A 22,751-nucleotide genomic window follows, 5' to 3' on the forward strand; every position below is an offset into this window, starting at 1 on the left:
AGGCTTAGCTCCTTTTGCGACTTCAACACCTCATCACTTTCATTTTAAAGAAGAAGAAGAAAAAAAAAAAACCCAGCCAGTTCAACATAATTGGGGACAATAAAATGCCAAGGTTGTCTGTAAAAGCTCTCCTCCTGACCCTTTGGTCCCCCGGGAAAAGTGAGGCTCCGTGGCAGGAAAGCGGTTCGCACAGGAGCCTTGAGATCCCCGTGTGCTTGTGCAGCGGTGGCGCCTCCTCCCCGCGCCGCGCCTCTGCTGGGTGCGGGATGAGCGGCGGCTCGGCTGGCAGGTGTGCAGGGGCAGAGGGGCCCCGGGGCCGCGGAGCGACGGGTCCTCCCCGCAGGATCGCCGGCCCGGGGCGACCGCCGCCTGAGAAAAACATTCCTCCAAAACAAACCCCACGGACCTCCCGAGAGCCCCACGAGGATGCGTGGGCGGAGAGGGGGCGAGCGGCATGCACGAGGCGCCCCGCCGCCCACGTCGCGCCCGGGAGCGCGCGGCGGCCCCGCGCCGCTCCCCTCCCTCCCCGAGCCAGCCGGGGTCTGGGCCCCGCGAGGAGTACGCGACTGCGCTCCGTAGTAAACAAAAGTACGGTCGCCGCCCCCACGCCGGCCTGCCTCCCAGCGATCCGAACCCCCGAGACGCGAGAGACTCAGAAACACTTGAGGATTGCAGAAAATAATAACGGAGGTTGGAAAAAAAAAAGTGTGTGAGAAAGAAAAACACCCCACTACCCCCCACCAGCCTCCTGCCGCCTCCCGGGGGGACGGCAGCGCCCGCCCAGGCCCGCGCTCATTGGCTGCCCGGGCGGGGACGCGGCGCGCCTATTGGTCGCGCCGACTGTCAGTCAAGGGCGGGTCGGCGCGCGCGCGCCGCCGCGGGCGGGGAGCCGCTGCAGATCCCGTAAGACGGGGAGGCTGCCGAGTCGCTGCAGTCCCCGCCGCCGCCACATTCAACAGGCAGCAGCACCGCTGTCGCGCGGCCGCGGAGAGAGAGAGAAGAGAGAGAGAGAGAGAGCGAGAGAGGAGAGAGCGAGAGAGAGGAGAGCGCGGCCCGCGGCGTCCGCCCGTCTGCCCTTGCGTCCGCGGCGGCCCTGTCAACAGGAGCTGCCGGGCCCCGCGGCCTGCTCCGTGCCCCGTCCACGCCACGAACTCGGAGGATCCTGGAACACCGGTGGCCCGGAGAAGTTAAGTTCGGGGCGCGCCCGTGCGCCGCGCCGCGCCGCGCCTCGCTCCGGCGTGCGCCCAGCTCTCCGCGGCCGCCCCGAACCTCGGAGCGACTCCCCGGGTCGCCAGCTCCGCGCCCCCGGTGGCCGCGACTCCCGGTACTGTCCGCCGGTGGGGGAGGGGCGGGGGGGTCACCATGGCCGAGGCGCCCCAGGCGGTGGAGACAGACCCGGACTTCGAGCCGCTGCCCCGGCAGCGCTCGTGCACCTGGCCGCTGCCCAGGCCGGAGTTTAACCAGTCCAACTCGACCACCTCCAGCCCGGCGCCGTCGGGCGGCGCGGTCGCCAACCCCGACGCCGCGGCGAGCCTGGCCCCGGCGTCCGCTGTCAGCGCCGACTTCATGAGCAATCTGAGCCTGCTGGAGGAGGGCGAGGACTTCGCGCGGGCGCCGGGCTGCGTGGCCGCGGCGGTCGTGGCCGGCCGGGGCCTGTGCGGGGACTTCCAGGGCCCCGAGGCGGGCTGCGTGCACCCGGCGCCTCCGCAGCCCCCGCCGAGCGGGCCGCTGTCGCAGCCCCCGCCCGTGCCCCCCGCCGCCGCCGCCGCCGGCGCGGGGCCGCTCGCGGGACAGCCGCGCAAGAGCAGCTCGTCGCGCCGCAACGCGTGGGGCAACCTGTCGTACGCCGACCTCATCACCAAGGCCATCGAGAGCTCGGCCGAGAAGAGGCTCACCCTGTCGCAGATCTACGATTGGATGGTGAAGAGCGTGCCCTACTTCAAGGATAAGGGCGACAGCAACAGCTCGGCCGGCTGGAAGGTGAACGCCCCGGGGGGTGCGGGCGGAGGGTCGGCCGCGTGGGTGCGCGGGGTCCGGGGCGCGCGCGCGCGCGCGGGGAGAGCGGGCGAGGAGTGAGTGGCAGGTGTGGCGGGGCTCGTCGCTGGGACCAGGACCTGTGGACCAGATGCACGCGTGGGCGTCCGAGAGGGCCCCGGAGAGGGCCTGTTTGGGAACTTGAGGGAAGTGCCAGAGCGGGCGTGAAAGTTTTGGAGCGAGGGGTTTCCCTCCAAGGGCTCTCCACTTGACATCCCGGACCCGCGAGGGGTCGGACGGCTGCTCCCCGCCCACACGCGCGCTCACTCTCCCAGCCTTTGGCCGCCGAGGTCTCCCCGGACCCACACACACACACGCACACGCGGGGTTCGTGCTGCTGGTGGGATGGCTAAACGCGCGGCTGGCTGAGCTTGGTACGGGCCCGCGGTTGCCGAAGGTTTCCGAAGCGGGAGCAAATTCTGTTTTATCCAGAGTGGCCTGAACAGGTGGTCGAGCGTTCCCACTCTCCCGGGCACGGGTTTCTGACGCGTCCAAGTGAGCGGCCACTGCTTGTAGGCTCTGGGCCACCTGAAGTTCAAGTGTGACCCTTGGCCGGGGCGGGAGCGGTTGAGGAGGGAGGGACCGCGTGTACAGGAAGCTAAAGCCTTTAAAGGGCCAGTGCCTCCGGGCTGGGAGGCCCCACTTTTACACGCCGGGAAGGGCTTCCACGGTTGGGCTTGCCTGGGGAGGGAAGCTTTTCATTGAAAGTGCACAACCTGCTACGTGTGACCAGATGGCGCCTGGTGATTGCGCGTGCTTTTTTTTTTAGTGTAAAGCACGGACCTCCCCACGAGGGGCAAGGCCGGGAGCTTCTCGTGAGTATTTATTTGGTGGAGGTTTTAAGTAAGGTGCTCACTTTGGGAATTGCCAGAGACCTCCTGCCTCGAAAGAGGAATTCGGGTTTGTAAATTAGGTGTTTAGGGTCCTTGTTTACCTTTGGGAAGGTGGCAGGAAAGGGAGAAACCGGTGACTCAGTATGGCCTGCGCACTCCTACCCCTGTGGTGTAAGGGCCTGGGGCCTTTTGGAGGAGAGAATTGTAATATCGCCTAGGGGTCTCTCTCGAAGTGTAGCCAGCCCTGGCTGTCACCCTGGCTGACAGTTTCTCAGCGGCTCAGGTGGAACATAGATTTTAAGAGCTTTCTTTTGGTTTTGGCTATGAGCAGAACGGAGATCAGTGTTTGCTGCGTGATTGTTACAGCGAGGTGGTTTCACATGCTCTTGTCATCCCTGTGGTTAAAGGAGCTAAAGGTCAACTTACATCATATGAAAGTTCTTGGAGAAGGACCCAGGGCTTGTTTTATTTTTGCCACAGTGTGTTTTAAAGATGTATACTAGACCTTACTCTTACATGCAATATTACCAGGTGTTCCAAACTGAAATACCTATTTTGCATGCTCTAATTCACAAAATAGCAACTGTCTTTAAAATCCAATTTTACATAACACTTGACTTTAAGTACTCGACTGTTTTATTCATCTATGGAACGTCGTCTGTTACATAAAGCATTTGCCATTAAAAACTAACCAACGACAAAACCCCAAAACCCTTTGAGCACCCAAAGTACAGTGTGTACTTACGCTGTAATTTTATGTTCTTGGAAAGGGACACAACCTAATTGAGTTGGTGGGCGTGCCTCGCTTTAAGAATGGAGGCGATGTTTGGGGATATTTTTGGTTTTGCCTTTCAGGTGACATTGTGAAGGTCCTCTTAACTAGAACTATAACTTGATTTTAAAAATCAGTTCTCAGAAAAACAGGTTGTTATGTCACATCTTTTTAGTTATTTATATCGTTCTTCTGATTTCTAATACAAGTATAATTATTTTTGTACCTTATAAACATTTTCTTATTGGAATCACGAAACTTATGTGTGAAGTATAAGCTCCCAGAGGTGAAGGTCCAGCCATGGTTGCTTGAGCAACTAGTTAGTTTTGGAGGGGGAACAGGTCACTGTTTTCAAAGGAGCAGATGCTTGACTAAGAAGTCCGCCGGTGTAAGCTAAACTGTAGCAAATGTATTTTCAGTTTGAGTAAAGGGGTATTTTAAGAAGAAACCTGAACGGCTGTAACTCAGAACTTGTCTTCTGGTTAAAGTTTTCAGAAGAACGAGCTGTGGTACTTGTTAAAACCAAGTTTCACTCTCAGATCCGAAAATTCACAAAAGGAAGAAACTATATCATGACTTACACTTAAAATCCAACTCAAAAATGCAAATCAGCCAGAGCTTAGCTGTTTTAGTATTAAGGAGAGGCAGTTTTGAGATGGGATATTTCCTGTGATCAACTGTTGAATTATTAATTAAACTGTGTGAGACATTAATTAAGCTGTGTTTTGTCATGTGCTTCCTGGGACTTGCCTGAGAATCTGAAGGTCTTTTGCAAAGGGCATAATAACTGGAAAGCTGTCAGTGTCTAAACTTTGTAAAAATAGGCATGTAGTTCAGTGGTAGAAAGGTTTCCCAGCATACAGGATTCATTCCCTAACACTTAGAAACAGGGTGTGGTGGCACATGCCATCAGTTGGAGCACTTGTCTATAGTCCTTAGATATACAGGGAAATGATACATATGTGTATACGGGTGAGACATGGAGAGTAAGTGAGAATTTTAAAACTGGTTGTAGTGATACTTGCTGATACTATGGCACCCAGGAATTGGAGGCGGAGGATCCATGGTAACCTAAAAGTCATCCCTTCTGCAAAGTGCATCCTGGACCACTTTGGGCTGCATGAAAAGACAAGAAAAGAAAATGAAAGAAAAAACAACTTTCAGTGTTCAGTTAAGCATAGAGCGTACACACCTTTCCTGTTTGTGGACATAGAGTATGAAAGGTGTGTCTTGTATTGGTACTGTGTGTTCGAGCACACATTTGTGAACTACATGCATGTGTGTTGGGAGTATAGTGAATTCTCCCTCAGTCTCTTCTTACTGTGGTGTTTACAGATATGGCCAGACTGTCTTAAAGATGAGCTGGGGGTGGGGGGATCTGCCTGCTGGCTTTTACTTTGGTGCATGAAATGGGTCCTCAGGCTGTCAGGATAGTGAGCACTTACTGACTGAGCCAGCTCCCTGGCCGAGTGTCTTTAATGTTGATATTGCCCAGAACAGTCATACGTAAGACATCAGTAAAACTTACCACTTGGAAAACCCGGGATCTTTGAAACAGCACAGTATTTGTAAACAATGAAAGTTCATTTCCACAACCCGTTTTCTCACATAGAAAACTTTCTAAAGCTTGGGAAGGAGCTTTGTGATTAGTTTTCTTTAAGTGGCAGTTTTGAGTTGACTCTTGTTTATTGTTTTGGTAGCACACGGTTGGGGGTGTGGTAGTTGGTAGTGTGCTTCCCTAGCATGCAGGAGGTCCTTGATTATTCCAGTGGTGGGAAGAGGAGGCAGGAGGGTAAGTTCAGGGTCATTCTTGCTGTATATCTACCCTGGGGTATTTGAGACCCTGCTTCAGCAACAATAAAATCGTTACATTGTAACATTTAAGAGTTCAAGGAAGTTTTAGATTTAAAAAAAAATGAAATAGCTCTTTGTTAGTTTTGGGTGAAATTTTTTTTATCAATAAAATGATACAGCATTTTCTTAATACCTTCAGATGTATCTTCAGTCTGCAATTTAGCCCTCTAATATATAGGTGAGGAGCTGCAGAAATCCCGCTGCCTGCTGTGTGGTGCGCATTTACCATTGGCTTAGGAGAGCTCTTTTGAGACGCATTGGAGGACGTTATGGGGCCTTTTCTACTTCCAGTGTATTATTTTTAAAATAAGTGTCTTATCCTAAGTGTACCAGCTGTGTGTGGGCAGCCATGTAGGCCCCAAGATGTATTGGATCTCCAGGAACTCACAAATGGTTGTGAGCATGACGAAGGTACTGCTTCCCAAACCCTCGTCTTCTACAAGAGCAGTAACTACTCTTAACCTCCGAGCCATCTCTCCAGCCCCTATTTCTAGTATCTGGTGCCTTTTCTCTTCCTAGTCACTGAAATTACCTTAAAAACCATTCCCTCTACTTGGGGGCAGAGAGATGAAAGGGGGATAGTAAGGAGGTTATGAAGCTAAGTGTGTATCTCATTAAATGCTAAAGCATTTTTAGAAAATTGAGTCATGTACCTAGCCCCACTTGGGACACAAAAGCAGGAGGACTGTGAATTTGACACAAACCTCTTAGCAAGGTTCCCCCTGGCCCCCATCACCACAAGAGAAAATAGATACCAGATCTGAAAAACATAAGAGCGTTATTGGCATTCTTCACCTATGAACTTTTTCTCAGCAGGAAGGACCTTCCATGTTTATTGTTATTAATCGTACTTTTGTTGCTTAAGGATTTTTCACACATGTGCACATTTTTATCAAATCCACCTTCCACCCCATCTCTTCCAGTGTCTTCCCTGTTTTCCTAACACGTTTCCTCCAGCTTCTTGTGCTGTGGTGTAACAGGCACTATGTGTGCTTAATGGCATCCGGCCTGCTGGGTGTAGGGACATCTCCTGAAGCATTGGTAGCTTCTCGGGCTGCATCCCTGAGGAAAACTAACTCTCCTTCCCGTCAGTAGCTCCTCAGCTAAGAGTGGGGCTTTAGGAGCCCCTCCCGCAGCCATGCCGCACTGTTGAGTTCAGGTGTACGGTGGCTATTAAAATCTATCTGCCCCTCTTCTAAGATGATTCCTGAGTCTTGGGTGTGTTGGTGGTGACGAGATGTAGGTAGCTGTCCCATTTAGGCTAGATATGGGTCTTTGCAGTCTACTGCAAAAAGAAGCTACTGGGGTGAGTGTTGAGAGATGAACTAATCTGTGGTTATTAAAATCACTTAGTGGACAGTTTTTAATACGTTCATTGTTCATTCAGCAGGATCATTCTCGATTCTTCTGTAGAGTCTGTGACCTAGCCAGCTACCTGTTTTGGCCCTGTAAATAGTACCAGGCACAAGGTCCATTTTGAGAAGCAGGCTTTAAAGCCAGTGAGGAAGTGGTCGTTACTCCGCGCTGTTCGTGCCACTGCTGCCCCAGTGGGCATGCTCTTTGCAGGCTAGCCATTGTTTAGCTTTCAGGGTTCACGGCTGGATAGGAATGTGCATGACTTTTCTCCTTTAACAGTGTGCATAGAAACTTCAGCACTAGGAAGCTAGCCAGGAGGAATGAAGTGTCCAACTTGATTTCCCCACGTCCTGTGACTTAGTTAGATATGTGGTACCTTTAGCAATAGAGTCTTGACTGTCGAGGTCTGGATGGTAATTAAGAGCCGTACAGTAGCTAACATGTATTGTTTAGGGGAGGGCCGCTTACGGGAGCCTGCTGAGCAGCAATTTGAAATGAGGTAGTCCCAGCCTGATGCAGGTGTCTTATTTGGTAGCCTGTGGTATCCAGGAAGGCAGTGTGCCCCTCCCCCGCTTGGTATAGGGTAATGTCACTTAAAGGCCTCTTACGTGTGCATTGTAGGGAGCAGCATTAGGTTTCTGTGTGGCTTTTTCAAATGTCTTTAGTGTTGGTTACCCTACCCCATGATTCCTCCTACCCTGCCCTCCCACCTCTAGCACAGTTATTTCTCCTATTACTTCCTTTTCTGCCTTCATATGGCTGAGTTCTATTCCCTTCTCTTGTAATTCAAACCCTCTGGCCCCTTGCTAATTTCCTGAATTTCCTATTTAAACACATCTAAAGAGTGACAGCTAGCAGTCACATTTGAAAGAGAGCATTCAGGGTTTTGTCTTTCTGTGTCAGTATTACCTCGCTCAGAATGATTATTTCCAGGTCCATCCATTTACCTGTGAATTTCATGATTGAGTTTTCCTTTACAGCTGAATGTTATTTCATTGTGTCTTTGCCTCATTTAAAAGTGATGGATATTAAGTCTGACTTTAATTCCTATGGATTGTGAACAGCTGCAGTGAACATGGATGAACTAGATTATAATGCTAGATCTATTTCTAGCTTTTCAAGGCCGCACCACGCTCCTCGCTATCGTGAGTGTCTCAGTTTGTACTCTGTTTTACGTGTTTTTGTTTTTTGTTATGACAGTGTCTCACTGTATATCCCAGGCTGGCCTAGAACTGACTGTGTAGACCAGGTTGGCCTTTCAGGTGCCAGAACTAAAGCGTTCCACAGAAACGCCCAGGTGCAGTTTGTGCTGTTCGGATAGTGGTGTCCTTTGCTGTACAGAATCTTTTAGTTGAAGAGATTCCATATGTTAATTGTTGATCTTAATGCTATAGTCCTTTCCTGGGCCTAAGAACATAATTCTGCTTCCCTCGTTAACAGGTTCAGGGTATCCTTGATCATTGGGAGTTGAATTTTATGCGTACTGAGGAGCGAGGATCTGGTTTCATTTTTCTACTTTTAGCTATCTAGTTTGACCAGCACCATTTGTTGAAGATGCAATCTTTTCTCAATATGTATTTTCAACCTTTTTGTCTATAGTCCGTTGGCTATAAGGGCATTCTGTCTACTGATCAGTGTGTGTCTTGATATTATTGTCATGTTGTTTATTACTTTAGCACTCTATTATGACTTGAAATCAGAGATGGGGAAGCCTTCGGTACTTTTTATTGATTGTTTTTGCTATCTTGGATCCTTTGTGTTTCTATGCAAGTCTTAAGATTGTTATTTTTTTTTCTTTTCTTTTTGTGAAGAGCTTTTTGAAATTTTAGTGGTGATTGTGTTGAATTAGTGGATTACTTTGGGCAGTGTCTATTGTCCCATCAATACTACTAGTCTGTGACTCTGGGAGTCTGTTTCTATCTCATTGTTATGAGTCTGTTTAAAGTACTCATCTTGGATTAACTTTGTCTTTTTGAAGTTTTACTAGTTGGGATAAAGATTTGTTGGTTGTCAGTCTTTTCAAAAACCCAGTTCGTTTCACTGATTCTTTGTACTGATGTTTTTAGTTTCTATTTCATTAATTTCAGCCTTTTTTTTTTTTTTCAGGTGTTTCAAGTTACTAACTTAGGATCTCTCTCTCTCTCTCTTTTGTAGTCTTGGCTGTTCCAGACTTGCTTTGTAGACCAGGCTAGCCTCGAGCTCAGAGAGATCCTCCTGCCTCGGCCTCCCCAAGTGCTGAGATTACAGGTGTGTGCCACCATGCCTGGCTAGATCTCTTGTTGTTTTTTGTTTGGTTTTTTTTTGTTTGTTTGTTTGTTTTAAGATAGGCATTTAAAATTGCATACTTTTTTCTTAGGTCTCCTTCATTGTGTATCATAGATTTTGGTATGATGTGTCTTCGTTTTCATTCAGTTCTAGGAATTTAAAAATTTCTTTCTTGATTTCTTCCTTGACCCAATTGTCAGTTAAGAGTATGCTGTTTAGTTTCCCTAAGTTTGTATTATAGTTTCTGTAGTTGCTTTTTGCTGTTGCTTACATTGTGGTGTGATGTTTTCCTTTGTTTCTGAGCTGCTTTGTGTTCTACTATATGATTGATTTTGGAGGAGGCACATTGGCTGCAGAGAACATGTATTCACATTGCTTACTTTTCTGTTGGTGTGGACATGCCATGACAAAGAGAAAAGCTTTTGTGCTGGTTTTTTGTCACCATGATACAAATTAGGGTCATCTGGAAAGAAGGAGCCTCAGTTGAGAAAATGGCCTCCCTCATATTGACTGTAGCAGCTCATTGGGCATTTTCTTGTTTAATGGTTGATGTGGAGGGTCCAGCCCACTGTGGGTGCTGCTACCCTTGTGCAGGTAGATGGTTGTGTTGAAAGCAATCCGAGCAAGCCAGTAAACAGCATCCGTCTGTTGGCTCTGCTTCAGTTCCTTCGTCCAGGTTCTTGTCTTGAGTTCCTTTCTTGTCTTTCCTCTGTTGGCTTCTCTTGTTAGGGTTTCTCAGTGTCTTATCACAGTAATAGAAAGAAAACTAAGATAGGTCTGGTTTTGCCTACAATGGCAGGAGGATAAAGTTGATCATGGTGGAGAAGGAGTGGCAGCAATTAGAGAAAACAGTGCTATTGGAGCAAGCAGGCTGATGACTTTTTATCTACAAAGAGGGAGGGGGGAGAGAACAGAAAGTGGGAGTAGGGTTAAGGCTATAAACCTTCAGAACATACTCCTGGTAATATCTTTCCTCCAGAGCAGTTCTTCATTATGAGCCATTACTATAGGACTCATAATTTTTGGAGAAAATATGTTAAAGCTTTGTTTGTTTGGTTGGTTTTTTTGAGATGGAGTTTCTCTATGTAGCCCTGGCTGTCCAGGACCTTACTCTGTAAAACAGGCTGGCCTCGAACTCAGAGATCTGCCTTCTGTGTGTTAGGATTAAACATGAGATCCCAATTGTGCCTGACCCATGTCCTCGTAAAATGAGACATTTATTCCTTCTTACTCCCCATTTTCTTCCCTTCCTTTCTTCCTGTTTTATTTTTTCTTTTAGATTGTGGCTTATGTAGCCAAAGCTGTCCTCAAAGGCAGTATGTAGCTGAGTGAGAATCGCCTCAAACCCCCAGTCTTCTGACATTATTCTCCCAAGGCTGAGATAGACGGGTGTGCTGCCGCCCCTGGCTGGAGATTCTAACTTGAAGTTTGCAACCTCTAAATACACTTCTGGCAGTTCTGTGAATGAGTTAATGAAATGCTTTGTAATTTTTTAAGTGTGAGCTATTGTATTAGCTGTGTATTAGAAGTCTTTTAACGCACTATAGAGGTCTCACTACAGTGTGTTGTTATCCACTAGCCAGAGTACAGGAATGAGATACTTCAGTTGATACTAAAGCTGTTAGATGTCAACAGTGCCAGTTGCCTAGATTACATACATTCAAAGCCCCAGAGTAAGTCTGGTCAGCTTGTGATGAACCGAATAGTTTGCTCGCCCTGGGCAAGCACTTTACCACAGGGATCTCTCAGTCCTCTTTGCCTTTTTTTAAATTTTATTTTATTTTTATTTTATTATTATTTACATTTTATTAACTCTGTATCCCAGCTGTATCCCACTTCCTTATTCCCTCCCAATCCCACCTTCCCTCCCTCAGCTCCTCCCTGCCCCTTTCCAAGTCCACGGATTGGGGAGGACCTCCTCCCCTTTCGTCTGGCCCTGTTTATCAGGTATCTTCAGGATTGGCTGCAAAGTCCTCCTCTGTGGCCTAGCAGGACTGCTCCTTCCTTGGGGGGTGGGGAAGTCAAAGAGCCTGCCATTGAGTTCCTCTCAGAAATAGTCCCTGTTCCCCTTACGATGGGAAACCAATTGGTTATTGAGCTACCACGAACTTCGTCCGAGCAAAGGTTCTAGGTTATATCCATACATGGTCCTTGGTTTCAGAAAAAACCCCTGTGCCCTGATATATTTGGTCCTTGTGGAGCTCCTATCCTTTCCACTTCACACTAACTCCTCTTCTGCCGAGGTTTGGGCCTTTTTTTTTTTTTTTTTTAACAGGATCTTAGTGGCTCAGACTGACAGTGAATTTAAGACCTTCAGCCTTCCCAGTACCTGGTGTTACATAAAGCAGTGTGCCATCAAGCCTGGCTGCAGTAAAACTTACATTGTAGCATAACAAAAGGCATGCATGCAGATGTATTTAAAACTAAGCTATTTTAGACACAGTGAAGCTGCTTTAGTAGTGTATGTATACCAGACCAGAAGATAATATTTCATTGGAAAGACACCCTGCTAGGGAATGGGAGACAGTTAAAATGCAAACAGACTGAAGAGCCCACTCCTGGGAGGTTTTATGTGTGTGTTACCTTTTATGTGGAGAAAATAACTTTTAGAACACACTAGTTACTGCATTTGCATCATGGTTTATTAGACCAGGCTAAAGAATCAAGTGATTTAAAACTTTTGAGATGATATTTATTATTTTAGATCCAGTGCAGTTACCCTACCTGTTATCCTACCCTACCCTGCCCCACCCTCTTCAGTCCTCTCTAAGTAGAAAGATAGTATCAAATAGCTTTGACCTTTAATTTGTGTCTCTTCTTGATTGTAATTTGCAGTAGGAAAAGTATAGGGTATAACCTGTTTCAGGGAGGAGAGGTGGAAGTCAGTTTGTATTTAGAGGGAGGAGGACCTTTTCTACCAAGATCCCTACACTTCTGACATATTTAGGTGAGTTTTAATTGTTGGGATAAAAACATCTACCTTTGTAGAGAGTAGTACCTCTGGTGTCCTGTCTACAGCACAACACCCTTGAAAATTGTTGCTGTGCTCAGGAAGCCCACCTTGGCCACACATGGAAACCTTGAGGTTGCCCCTTTTCTCACTGTGATTTAGTTTCAACGACTTTCAATCTCTGGGAATCAAGACTCTGCCTTGGTATGATATTAGTCTTAATTACAGTGTGTCATTGTGTGCAGCCTAAGTTAAGAACTGATTCTAATGACATACCCAGGACCTCAGCACCATGGAGAACTGCCCAACTTCATCTGATAAAAGTGATACTATGGTTAGGAGAAGGATGAGGAGTAGTCTTCCAGTCTTCTCCTGTTGGAAAAAAGAGATGTCTTGACTACACGGATTTATTCTTCATACATTTGGAAAAGAGGTCATGGCTTTGTGAGTGTCTGCTTGTATTAGACCAGAAATTTTTATAAGTATTCAGTTGGAGGAAAAAAAAACCATTTTCTTTCTGCTTACAACTATGTTTCTCTGTCTTTTAAGTTGTTAAAGCACTAACTTGGCTGTGTGAGGTTCCTTCATTATTGAGTTTCCCAGTTAAAACTTGGAAAGTAAGTGAGTGAGTCTGACAGCTGAGCTCACACAACAGGCTCTCTTTTGTAGCTGCTGTAGAGAAGCCAAGGAGCATGGTTATCCAGGAAGTCAAGTTCAGGTCATAAGCAGAGGAGGAGCCCAACAAAGAGAGGGGGGAGGGAAACTCTGGTTTAAATTATGTGGGAAGATAAAGAATTGTTTTTCAGTGGCCCAGCATTCTGAGGAATTAGCTGAGGCCTGGAGATGGTGAGCTTTTCCTTTTTATTAGCCTCCCTTCCTTTTTATATGTCTGTTTTTTGTTTAACAATCCTCCCTCTCCCCGACACCTTTTAAACTTTTTATGTATGAGTGTTTTACCTGCATGTGTGCAGTGCCTTCGTAGGCCAGCAGAGGGCAAAGATCCCCCGGGATTGCAGTTACATATGGTTGTAAACTACCTTGGGTGCTGGGAATTGAACTCGAGTCCTCCACAAGAGCAGCCAGTTCGTGCTGTTAACTGCTGAGCCATCTCTTTCCCTCTGTTTTCATTTTTAAATCTAGAAAACTATTGTCTTCCCCACAATGCTTTACCCTAGAAGCCTGCCATGTAGGTGGACCAGTGGGGGGAAAAAACCTTGCCTGAGTGAGAAGTCTTCACACACATAGAGGGTCTTTTTGCCTTTGCAGATGGCAAAGGCAAGAGTTAGAGACACTTCATTCTGTATCTGAGGAGCCATGCATTGAGATTTTAAGTCTAATTTGGGGAGAGAAATTACAGAATCACTTCCCAAACTTACAAGTAATGTGTCCTTGAAAGCTTGAAAACAAAACCCTTTAAACATTTGTAAAAGTGTCAGATGCTTGAGACAATTTGGTTGCTTAAAGTCAGGATCAAGGGAAAAGATGTAACTAGAGATCCTATTTTGGCAGATTCTTGAGTTAGTAATGGTCAAATGTTGCCTCTTGATTTGATAAGTTTTACTATGCCATGACCTTCAGTGTAGGGCTGCATAGAGACTGTCAGGTGGTGTGTGTGTTCAGGCACTGTAACTTCTGTCAGATGGTATAGTTTTATGGCTCTTGCAACAAGGCTTGTAGACGCACAACTGTCACAGAAGTGAGAGTGCACTGTTTTGCTTCAGTCCTGTGCCTTTAACACAAGCCCAACTACTTTAGGACAGGAGTTACAGTGACCTCCTGTATGAGTCTCTACAGGGCTGATTGCTGGGAGAGGGAAGCTGGTAGAACTTGTAACTGTCTGCTGAGGTTGTCTCTGTGTTGGATCACTAGCAGATTGCATCCTTACATTTAATGGAAGATACTACTTTTTTGAATACAGAGATAATAGAGGCCATCATAAAATTTACATGCAATGAATGAAAAAAAGCCCCCCCCCGTGTACCATTTTACAACCCCTCCCCCCCAACGTGTGATTGAGTGGGTTTCTTTCAGTCAGCATATTAGAATTTAATTTTCTCTTTGGTGTCCCATTATGGTGTTTGCATACATCAATGTGAAAGGTCCTTATACTTTATTCTCTCTTTCTCTCTCTCTCTCTCTCTCTCTCTCTCTCTCTCTGTGTGTGTGTGTATGTGTGTGTGTGTGAGAGAGAGAGAGAAGCACTTTCTTGGGATGAAGTTGGTGAAAGAATGAATTCTGTAGATCTCAGAAGTATTTGTACACAAGCTTTCAGATTATTGTAGAACACTTATTTTTTGTTTATTTAGAGACAGGGTCTTAGGTTAGGGTAGTGCGGCCTTTTTTGTTTTGACAACGTTGCTCATAGTAGTCCTTCCATATGGTTCTCATTTAGTGATCTAGGCATTCCACCTGAAGGTGAGACTGGGTCTCTGTGGTTCTGCTAGGCGTGCTGCTGCTGTGGATAGCCCAGACGAGCTGGGAACACATGCTTTTCCTGTTCCAGTTACTTAGGCAGGTGCCACCACTCCTGCCTGTGACCTGTGACTGTTTAGTTGAGTACAATGGATGGAAATGAAGGCTCCTTTACTTTTCCCTTGGTTACCCGTCCTGTCCTGTTGAGCTTACTTGTTTGTGGCTTGTTGAGATTATTTCAGCACTCAACTAGAAAAAATTATTTGGGTGGGAATGTAGCTTGTTAGTAGAGGCACACATCAGGCTCTGGGTTGGATTCTCCAGGGATTGATTGATTGATTGATTGATTTTGCTTTATGACTGTAAACTTACGAAGCTCTGAGGTGCCTTTTGCGGAGCCTTCTGCAGAAAAGCTCTGGTAGAGGATGGGCATCCTTGCTCTGTAGACTACCTTCGCCGTGGCCTCAAGCAAGCTGTGGCTATCTTGTCTGTGAAAAGTTTAGAGTACATCATGTTTTAAGACCCACTATACTGAAACAGAATGGCTTGTTAGGTGGTGATTATTGAGCAAATGAACTTGAGTGTTCCTAGGACAGCAAAGGTTTCAAAATGCTTGAAGCTTTTGGATTTACTATTTTACATTCTGTTTAAAAATAACATTGCTAGTGTGTTAGCCAAATATGGACCATGAGAAATGGTATTCTGCCTGGGAGTTTGACATCCTTCAATTTAAGTGGAATCCCCTTTTTTTTTGTTTCCTGTGATAGCATGGGAAAATACACACAGACTTCAACCAGAGGTGGAAAAAGACGGGGGTGGTGGGTGGGTGGGGGCCATAAGTCTGGATTGCACAAAGAAGGTATTAATGACATTACTGGGTGTGGTGAATTGTCATACATTAGAGAAGTTTGAGACAAAGAAAATACTTGGTTAAATGTAGAACAAGAAAATTCTGTAATTATATTTGGTTTTATTTTTCAGTTTGGAATTGTTTTTAGGATTTCAGTTAGACTTGAAATCTTTGGATTATTTTGCATTCATATATGTATGCATGCATATGTGTTTATATATTATTTATATGTTTATATGGATATATTCACAAATATATACTTATTCATATATGTATACATACACACATACATACCAGACCATTTCGTACTAACAACAGTGAAAGAGCTGAAAAAGAGCTGTTTTGCTGCTACACCACAGAATTACATCTGCTTTCTAAATTAATCAGAAGGAAAATAAATAATTAGTTTTTTTAAATTGTCTTAGAATTCAGATATCCAGAAGTAGAGACAAGTAGTTAAGCCAGAGTTCTATAATTACTATCTTCTAAAATCACAAAGCCAACTTTTGCTGAAGGCGTTTTGAACATCCACCCTACGGTGTATCTGTGGTCTTGCTTTTTGTTTCTCCATTTCTCATCAAAGGCTGACATTCCAGGTCAAACCTGGTGAAACTGCAGGTCAGACAAATCCATGTGTTTTGAATTTTTCCCTTCGTTCCCAACCAGTGGCCAGCCTCTAGGCTTTGGGAAGTAGAAGCTAGGTGGATTGGTAGTGAGTGGATTTGTAGCTTCCTGCTTCTGCCTCCATGGCTTTTCATCTCTTTCTAATTTAAAGTATTTGTAGGAGTAAATTTCACATTGCTGGCTGCTAGTGTGAGTTTAAATATGCTGTAATGCCACTGTGTTTGCTCTCAACCTTTGTATCCTTAATAGAATTAATCCTGTTCAGAGACATTTGCATGTAGAAGAGTCAGTGTTTGACAGATAATCTGGGCATTCTCGGTATTGATGTCACTTGTTTCCTGGTTCATAGACTATAGCTTAAGGGCTTTTAAACTTACTGAACTTGGTAAAGTATGAAGAGTCAGGGCATCAGCTTAAACAGATTTGGGGGGGGTTTGTTTGTTTTGAGACAGGGTTTCTCTGTGTAGCCCTGGCTGTCCTAGAACTTGCTCTCTAGACCAGGCAGCCTTGAACTCAAAGATCCACCTGCCTCTGCCTCCTTTTTTTTTTTGTATGTTTGTTTTGTTTTAAAGACGTGGTCTCGTGTAGATTGCTTTAGTCTCGAATTTGTTATGACCTTGAAGTCTGCCTTCACCTTTTTCTTAAGTTGCTAGGATGACAAGCATGGGCCACCAGAATGGCTGGAACATATCTTTCCTTTTACCCATCTTTCTCCTTAGTGACCCTCTCTCTGGTGTGTATACACTTAAACTTAGAATACTCCTGCCTCTGTCTCTTGAGTGCTGGGGTCACAAGCATGTGCCATCCTGCTTGACCCATGGATGTCTTTCTTTATGTCTTGACGTTTCCTACAGTTTCATTTGAATTTTGTTCTTTCATGCAGGCTTCTGTCAGCCTTTTTCACCCCCAGCCATCCCTCCCTACCCCTGTAACCTTTCCTTCTTTCTGTGGAGGCAGCAGTCTTCACTCACGTCATTCCTGCCTTTTCCTACTTAAAATTTTGAGTGATGGTAACTGGCTAGCCAGTGTCAGTGTCACTTCAGAACTACTGCTTCTTGGAGTTTATGCTTTAGAGGAACGTTGGTTGGGCTGGGGATACCTGGAAACATAGAGAAGGCAGATTATGTATGTGCTTATAGAGAGCCCTGCCTTCTTGAGGCCGAGGCAGGAGGATCATGTGAGCACAGGAGTTTGAGGCCAGCCTGGACAACATATTGAGAGTGGGGAGGGAGGACAGGGTTGCAGTTCAGTGATAGAGAACTTGTGCAGCTTGTGGAAGGCACTAGGCTCAAGCTGCAGTGTAGTGAGTGAGAAGACAAGCTGTGCAACCAGATTGCTGTCCTAGGAAGTGCTGTGTACTCGAGCTGTAGCAGGAAGAAAAACTACCTTAAATTAAAAAGAGGTAAAATAAATTTAAGGGATAGAGGTAAAATAAAATTAAGGATAGAGAATCCATTAACTCAGAATTTTATAATACATGCACTAACAGTCCTGTCTAGCCCTGGATACCCTTGGATTTCTGATTGCCCTGTCTTAGCCCTCAAAGTAGCCAAGATTGCACGCCTGCCCTAGTTTGGTTTTTGGTTTTGTCCGTCCTCCCTTTTTCTTTCCTTTTTTTCTTTTCCTTTTTGGTGCTAAGGATTTAATTCAGGGCTTGATGTTTGGTGAGTATATACTGTGACCCTGAGCTATACACCAAGCCATTAACTACATGCTAAAAGATACAGCCTTGGCTATCCTGGAATTCACTCTTTAGACCAGTCTGGCCTCAAACTCATGGAGATCTGCCTGCATCTGCCTCCAAGTGTTGGGATTAAAGGTGTGTGCCACCCTAGTCTTTTGGTTGTTTGGTATTAGCATCTAGTGATAGGGACCAGAGGTGCTGCTGATCCCACAGTGCACAGGACAACAAGGAGTTACAACAGCAAGGAGTTAGAGGCTGAGAAACTGCTCCAGGCAAAATAACTTTTTTTTTCCTTTTTCCTTTTTTTTTTTTTTCTGAAGTAAAATCTGCTCTGTGGGGCAGGAGAGAGAGCAGGTGAGGCGGCTTAGCAGGTAAAGATGCATGACACCAAGCCCAGTGACTTGAAGTTTCAGTGCAGAAGGGTTCACGAGGAAGGAAATAACCAACTCCGGCAAGTTTGCTCTGACTTTCATTACCTAAAGCTAGAGGAGTAGGTGGGACCCCAGGTCCTTAGACCCTGGACAGAGCCCTGAAGGCTGTCACAGAGGACACAGCCGTGGTCTCTGCCTCCGTGGCAGATAGCGGCGTGCTTTCTCACTTGCTGGACCTTCCATTTTCTCAGGCTTTTTAAAAAATTGTCGGAGCTACTGTCTTGGGTTTGTTGAGATGATAAGCTGCCTGATTCCTTCCCCAGCTCAAGCCCTAAGTAAGAAAGAGTAGAGCGGAAATGTTTGAACACATTTGCTTTCTGAACTCTGTTTTGTTGCTGTTGCTGTGTTAATAGCCTCTTGTTGTATTTACCCCTCCCACTTTTTCAAAGGCCTCTCCTTTTGTTTACAGTTTAAACCAGCAGAAGAAGAGGCCCTGTGGCACATGGAGCTAGGTGGTCAGCCTGTGCTGCAGACAGGTCTCCATCTTCCTTCCCTTGCTGTGTGCTCACAGACAGCAGTGCTAGGTTGCCGCTAAGCACAGTTTTTTTTTTTTTTTTAAATTTAGATGAGTTTGTACTACTAGTAAATTGATTGTTAGTACGAGCTATGCGCAGTATGAAGCATTATGTCTCTGTCACTTTCTCTTGGACTTGCTTCCCTTCTGTCACCACCCAGGTGATGGTCATCTACTCACTTGGGTGAAGCTGGTAGACCTTGAAGCTCCTCCACTGTCCTCCTCCATTGCCGGTAGTTAACCCCCCGCCCCGCCCCTGCCACTGCCACTGCGTAGCCTTTCCCCTTCCTTGGAAGTTTCCTGTGCCCTGTGGCCTGTGCCCAGCTTGTCATGAATGTAGTTGGATGTAGTTTGTTTCACATCTCATAACTGTCTTACGAGGGGCACATGTGTAAGACGTGCTGCCTTTGGGAACAGTGGGTCCCGGGGGCATATGTTGCAAAGCAGAGTCATCCTCACCCGTGCCCTCCTGCCTTTTCTGCTGTTTGCTCCCTGCTGCTGCCCGGGCAAAAGGTAGCCTGGGCCCACCTTCCTTGGGAAGCTTGTATTGAGCTCCTCCCCCAGGCTCCCCAGGCTCCCCAGGGTCCCCACCCAGGAGTCTGCAACAGCTGTGCTCTGCTGGGAACTTCTTGTGGGCAAGTCTTAGACCTGTTTGTCCCTCTCTGGAGAATTCTCTTTCCTGGCCCTTGGAAGCACTTGAGTATATATACTTGTGCATACAACTGGCAGGAAACAGACATTTAATAAATGGGAAAGCACAGTTGTAATGGATAAGGGAACATAAAAATGGCTTACTATTTTGTATTATGTTTTTCTTATTTTACTTTTTACTAGTGTTCCTCCGGAAGTTATCTCACTATGATGTCCGGGACTTGGTTTGACATTTTTCTAGTACAACTTTTAAAAATAACTAGGTCCTTAAAATGTCTTGGACATTTGCTAGTGTCACACTTAGGGGATAGCTCAGTGGTTAGGAGCACTTGTTCTTCCTACAACAGACCTGTGTTGGATTCCTTAATAGCTGCCTATAACTACAGTTTCAAGGGATCCAAAGTCCTTCTTTGAACTCAGGCATCAGGCGCATATGTGATACCCATACATACATTTGGGCAAAACACTCACTTACAAAAAATAAAAATAAATTTAAAGTACAGAAAGTGTTTTGTAGTGTTCTAGCTTTCTGCTCCTGAACTATGCTGACAGAAAAAAAAAATAAACGTCAGGATTTTCCCCTGTTGTTAGTGTTTAGACAGTTTGACCGTCATGTACCTCCTCCTCTCCAGCTTGGGATTCTGCATCTCCTGCCTCAGCCTCTTTAGTGCTGAGATTACAGCATGTGCAGTTGGGCCTGAGTTTAAAGAATTTTCTCAATATTCCAAGTAAAGTGGGCAGACAAGGTCATTGGTAGGCAGCTCATAGACTGTTGGTGTAAAGATACGTACTGTCACTTAGAAGTGGCCCTAGGTATGAAGTTTCAGAACTTGAGTCTTGTTTGTAATGTCCGCTTCACACATAAATGAATGTTTCCGTTCTGGTTATTTTAACCATGCATTTCCAAGTTCTCCGTGTAGAGCTGAGGAGGTTAGTTGGCTTGGGTTTTTGCAAGACACATTGTATGGATGGCACTGAGCAGTCTTGTTACTCAGGCAGTCAACTACATTGTTTCCCTCATTTAAAAATGTAAAATACTGGGAGGTTTTGGGTAGAGATGAATAAAATAAGAAATAAGTGGAAGCTGTTATTATCTGTTTTAACGTGGAACAGAGCGTGGGGGGTATCTGTGTATGAGATAGTGTATGAGGCAGGGTGGGTGGTTTGAGTGGGTGGTTAATGTTTGATAGGACAGTTTAGGCTGAGGGTGCAATCCCAGTGAAAGGACTGTCGGAGAGTTGTGCACTGGGCCCAGTAAGAGCTGTTACTGGATGCCCTCTGCCTGTGATGGACATTCTGTTTTTTAAACTTTTGAAAGTTAGGTTGATTAATTGTGTGTCTGTCTACCCATAGCTGTGTGCATGTGCAGTGCACTGTGCTTGTGTGGAGTCAGGACAGTTTGGAGGAATTGGTTCTCCCCTCCCGTGTAGTTGCTGGCTGTTGAACTAAGACTTGATAGGCTTTTATCTGTCAAGTCATCTTGCCTGCAAGTTCTCAGTTCTTTATGCTTCAGCTTTCTCTTACGGTGGACTGATAATGATGGAGGCTGGCCGGAGTTCAGATGTGATCTGTATGTAGTACTTAAAGGACAGTGTCTGAAGCGTTGTTTGTAACCACTGTGCTGGCCTCTTCTGCCATGCTCACGACAAACTTACACCACTGTCATTTACCAGGTTAGGGAAGGGAGCTCTGCAGTAAACCAGGATCTTGCCAAGGTTGTGTAGCTTTGTTTGCAGGGGTCCGTTGGACCCACCACCTGTGGATCCATGCTTCCATGGGTCTGGGGCATGCAGCCTTTGGCTACCCAGGAAAGAGGCAGCAGCGACTGCAGTGCTGCCCGTTCGGACAAAAAGGTCTTGGGGAGGGGTTCCCTGAAGCGTCCCTCCTGTCACAGGCTGTGCTCACAGCCCCTCCTCACAGTGGCCAGCCGGTCCAGTTGTAGAAGGCAGTGATTAGAGGGGAATATTTAAAGAACTGCTTATACCATTACGTTGGCTATCCTTTTTTTTCTGTAAAAATACTGTGCCAGAATTTCTGTGAAGATTTTCATTATTGTCACACCTGAGTATTTGTCACAATTTCAGGATTGTTTGACAGTCAGATTTTGAGTAAGAAGTAAGCTTGAAAATCAGACTGTATTTTTTGAAAGATTTACTAAAGAATGTATATAATGCGTTTTTCTCCTTTCCTCCCCGTGGACCGTAATAATTACAGATTACGTCTCTAACACTGCCCTATATTGAAGGGCACTTACTTAGAACATTTAATTGATTGCCTCCTGTCTCATGAAGCCGCCATTGCCATGGTTCTATGAAACTGCTAGTGTGCAATCGCCTTTAGAAAAAAACTATCTTTAGTTTGCATTCTCATTTTTCCTAGGAAGAGCCAAGGAGCCAGAATGGGAAGTGGTGTTTTTCTAAACATGTTGTTTGGTTAGTGTCCTTGTTTGCTTTTTCGTTACTGTCATGAAGTAGCAGGGCACTGCCACTCTGGTGCTGCCAGATGTGGTGACACACCTTTGAGCCCAGCACTAGGAAGGCAGAGGCAGGCCGGCCTCTGAGTTCTAGGTCAGCTTAGTTTACATAATGAATTCTAGGCCAGCTGGGATGACGAGTGAGACACCCTGTTTAACAGTAACCTTGACACAAAGTTAAAGGGCGGAAGGCTTTGGTTGGTTCACCGGTTACCCTGGTGCGCGCGTGCGCGTGCGTGTGTGTGTGTGTGTGTGTGTGTGTGTGTGTGCGCGCGCGCGTGCGTGCGTGCTAGATTTATATTTAGTTCATTGAACATGGCACTGCTCATTTGTTAAAGTCTTCATGAGGTTTGTTAGTATGTAGAAAGCCATTATTACCTGTCTGTTACATAATTCTGTAGACAGAAACCAGTTAAGTTGCTGTTGAGGATGGCCAGACCCAAGTCAGTCTGTGCGTTTCACTAGAAAAGTTGCACAGCAAAGGCACTGTATCTTGGGTAGCTTGACTAGAAAATTTAAACTTCAGTCGTGCCATAAATTCACACCGTTGTGGAGCCAGTTTCTAGTACTGTCACAGACTTGTAATGCAGACTGACAGCTTAAGTGTGTTAAATCTTAGATGCTGAATGGCTCGTAAAGGAGAGTGAACCTCAGCATCAGCTCTCTAGCACTTCGGTAGTAGGACTTTGGTGTAGTAGTTCTTTTGTGCATTGTTTGGATTGATTGAACCAGGCTTGGGCTCCTAGCTCAGCCAGGCCTGGAACCTGAGGTGTTTGGGCCTCTGCTCCCAAGTGTAGGGATCAAAGACCTGTGCCATAGGGCCAGGCTCTGTTTCCTTTAAAGAATGTGGTAATGTACACAGTTGTTTTGACTTATACTGTTCAATAGTATTAAGTACTTTTTACATCTTTTTATAACTATCATTACTGTAATTCTTTTATCTTGTTTTCCCAAACTTTGTACCCATTAAATACTAAATCCCCATTTTTTTCCTTCCTCCCAGTCATGGCAGCTACCTTTGTGCTTTTTCGTTGATATAAACTCCAGA

General features: G+C 45.9%; 1 protein-coding gene across 1 annotated transcript in view; it reads left to right on the top strand.

Annotated features, from left to right (window-relative positions):
- Nucleotides 1–895: 895 nt before the first annotated feature.
- Foxo1 (forkhead box O1) overlaps nucleotides 896–22,751 on the top strand; it is a 69,710-nt gene continuing 47,854 nt past the window's right edge. The window contains exon 1 of the mRNA XM_021638605.2: nucleotides 896–1,980. Within this exon, the coding sequence (XP_021494280.1) occupies nucleotides 1,363–1,980 (618 nt within the window). The 5' untranslated portion in view covers nucleotides 896–1,362. The remainder of the gene's footprint in view (nucleotides 1,981–22,751) is intronic.

This window comes from Meriones unguiculatus, chromosome 2, assembly GCF_030254825.1.
Source record: "Meriones unguiculatus strain TT.TT164.6M chromosome 2, Bangor_MerUng_6.1, whole genome shotgun sequence".
Classification (NCBI taxonomy): Eukaryota; Metazoa; Chordata; class Mammalia; order Rodentia; family Muridae; genus Meriones; species Meriones unguiculatus.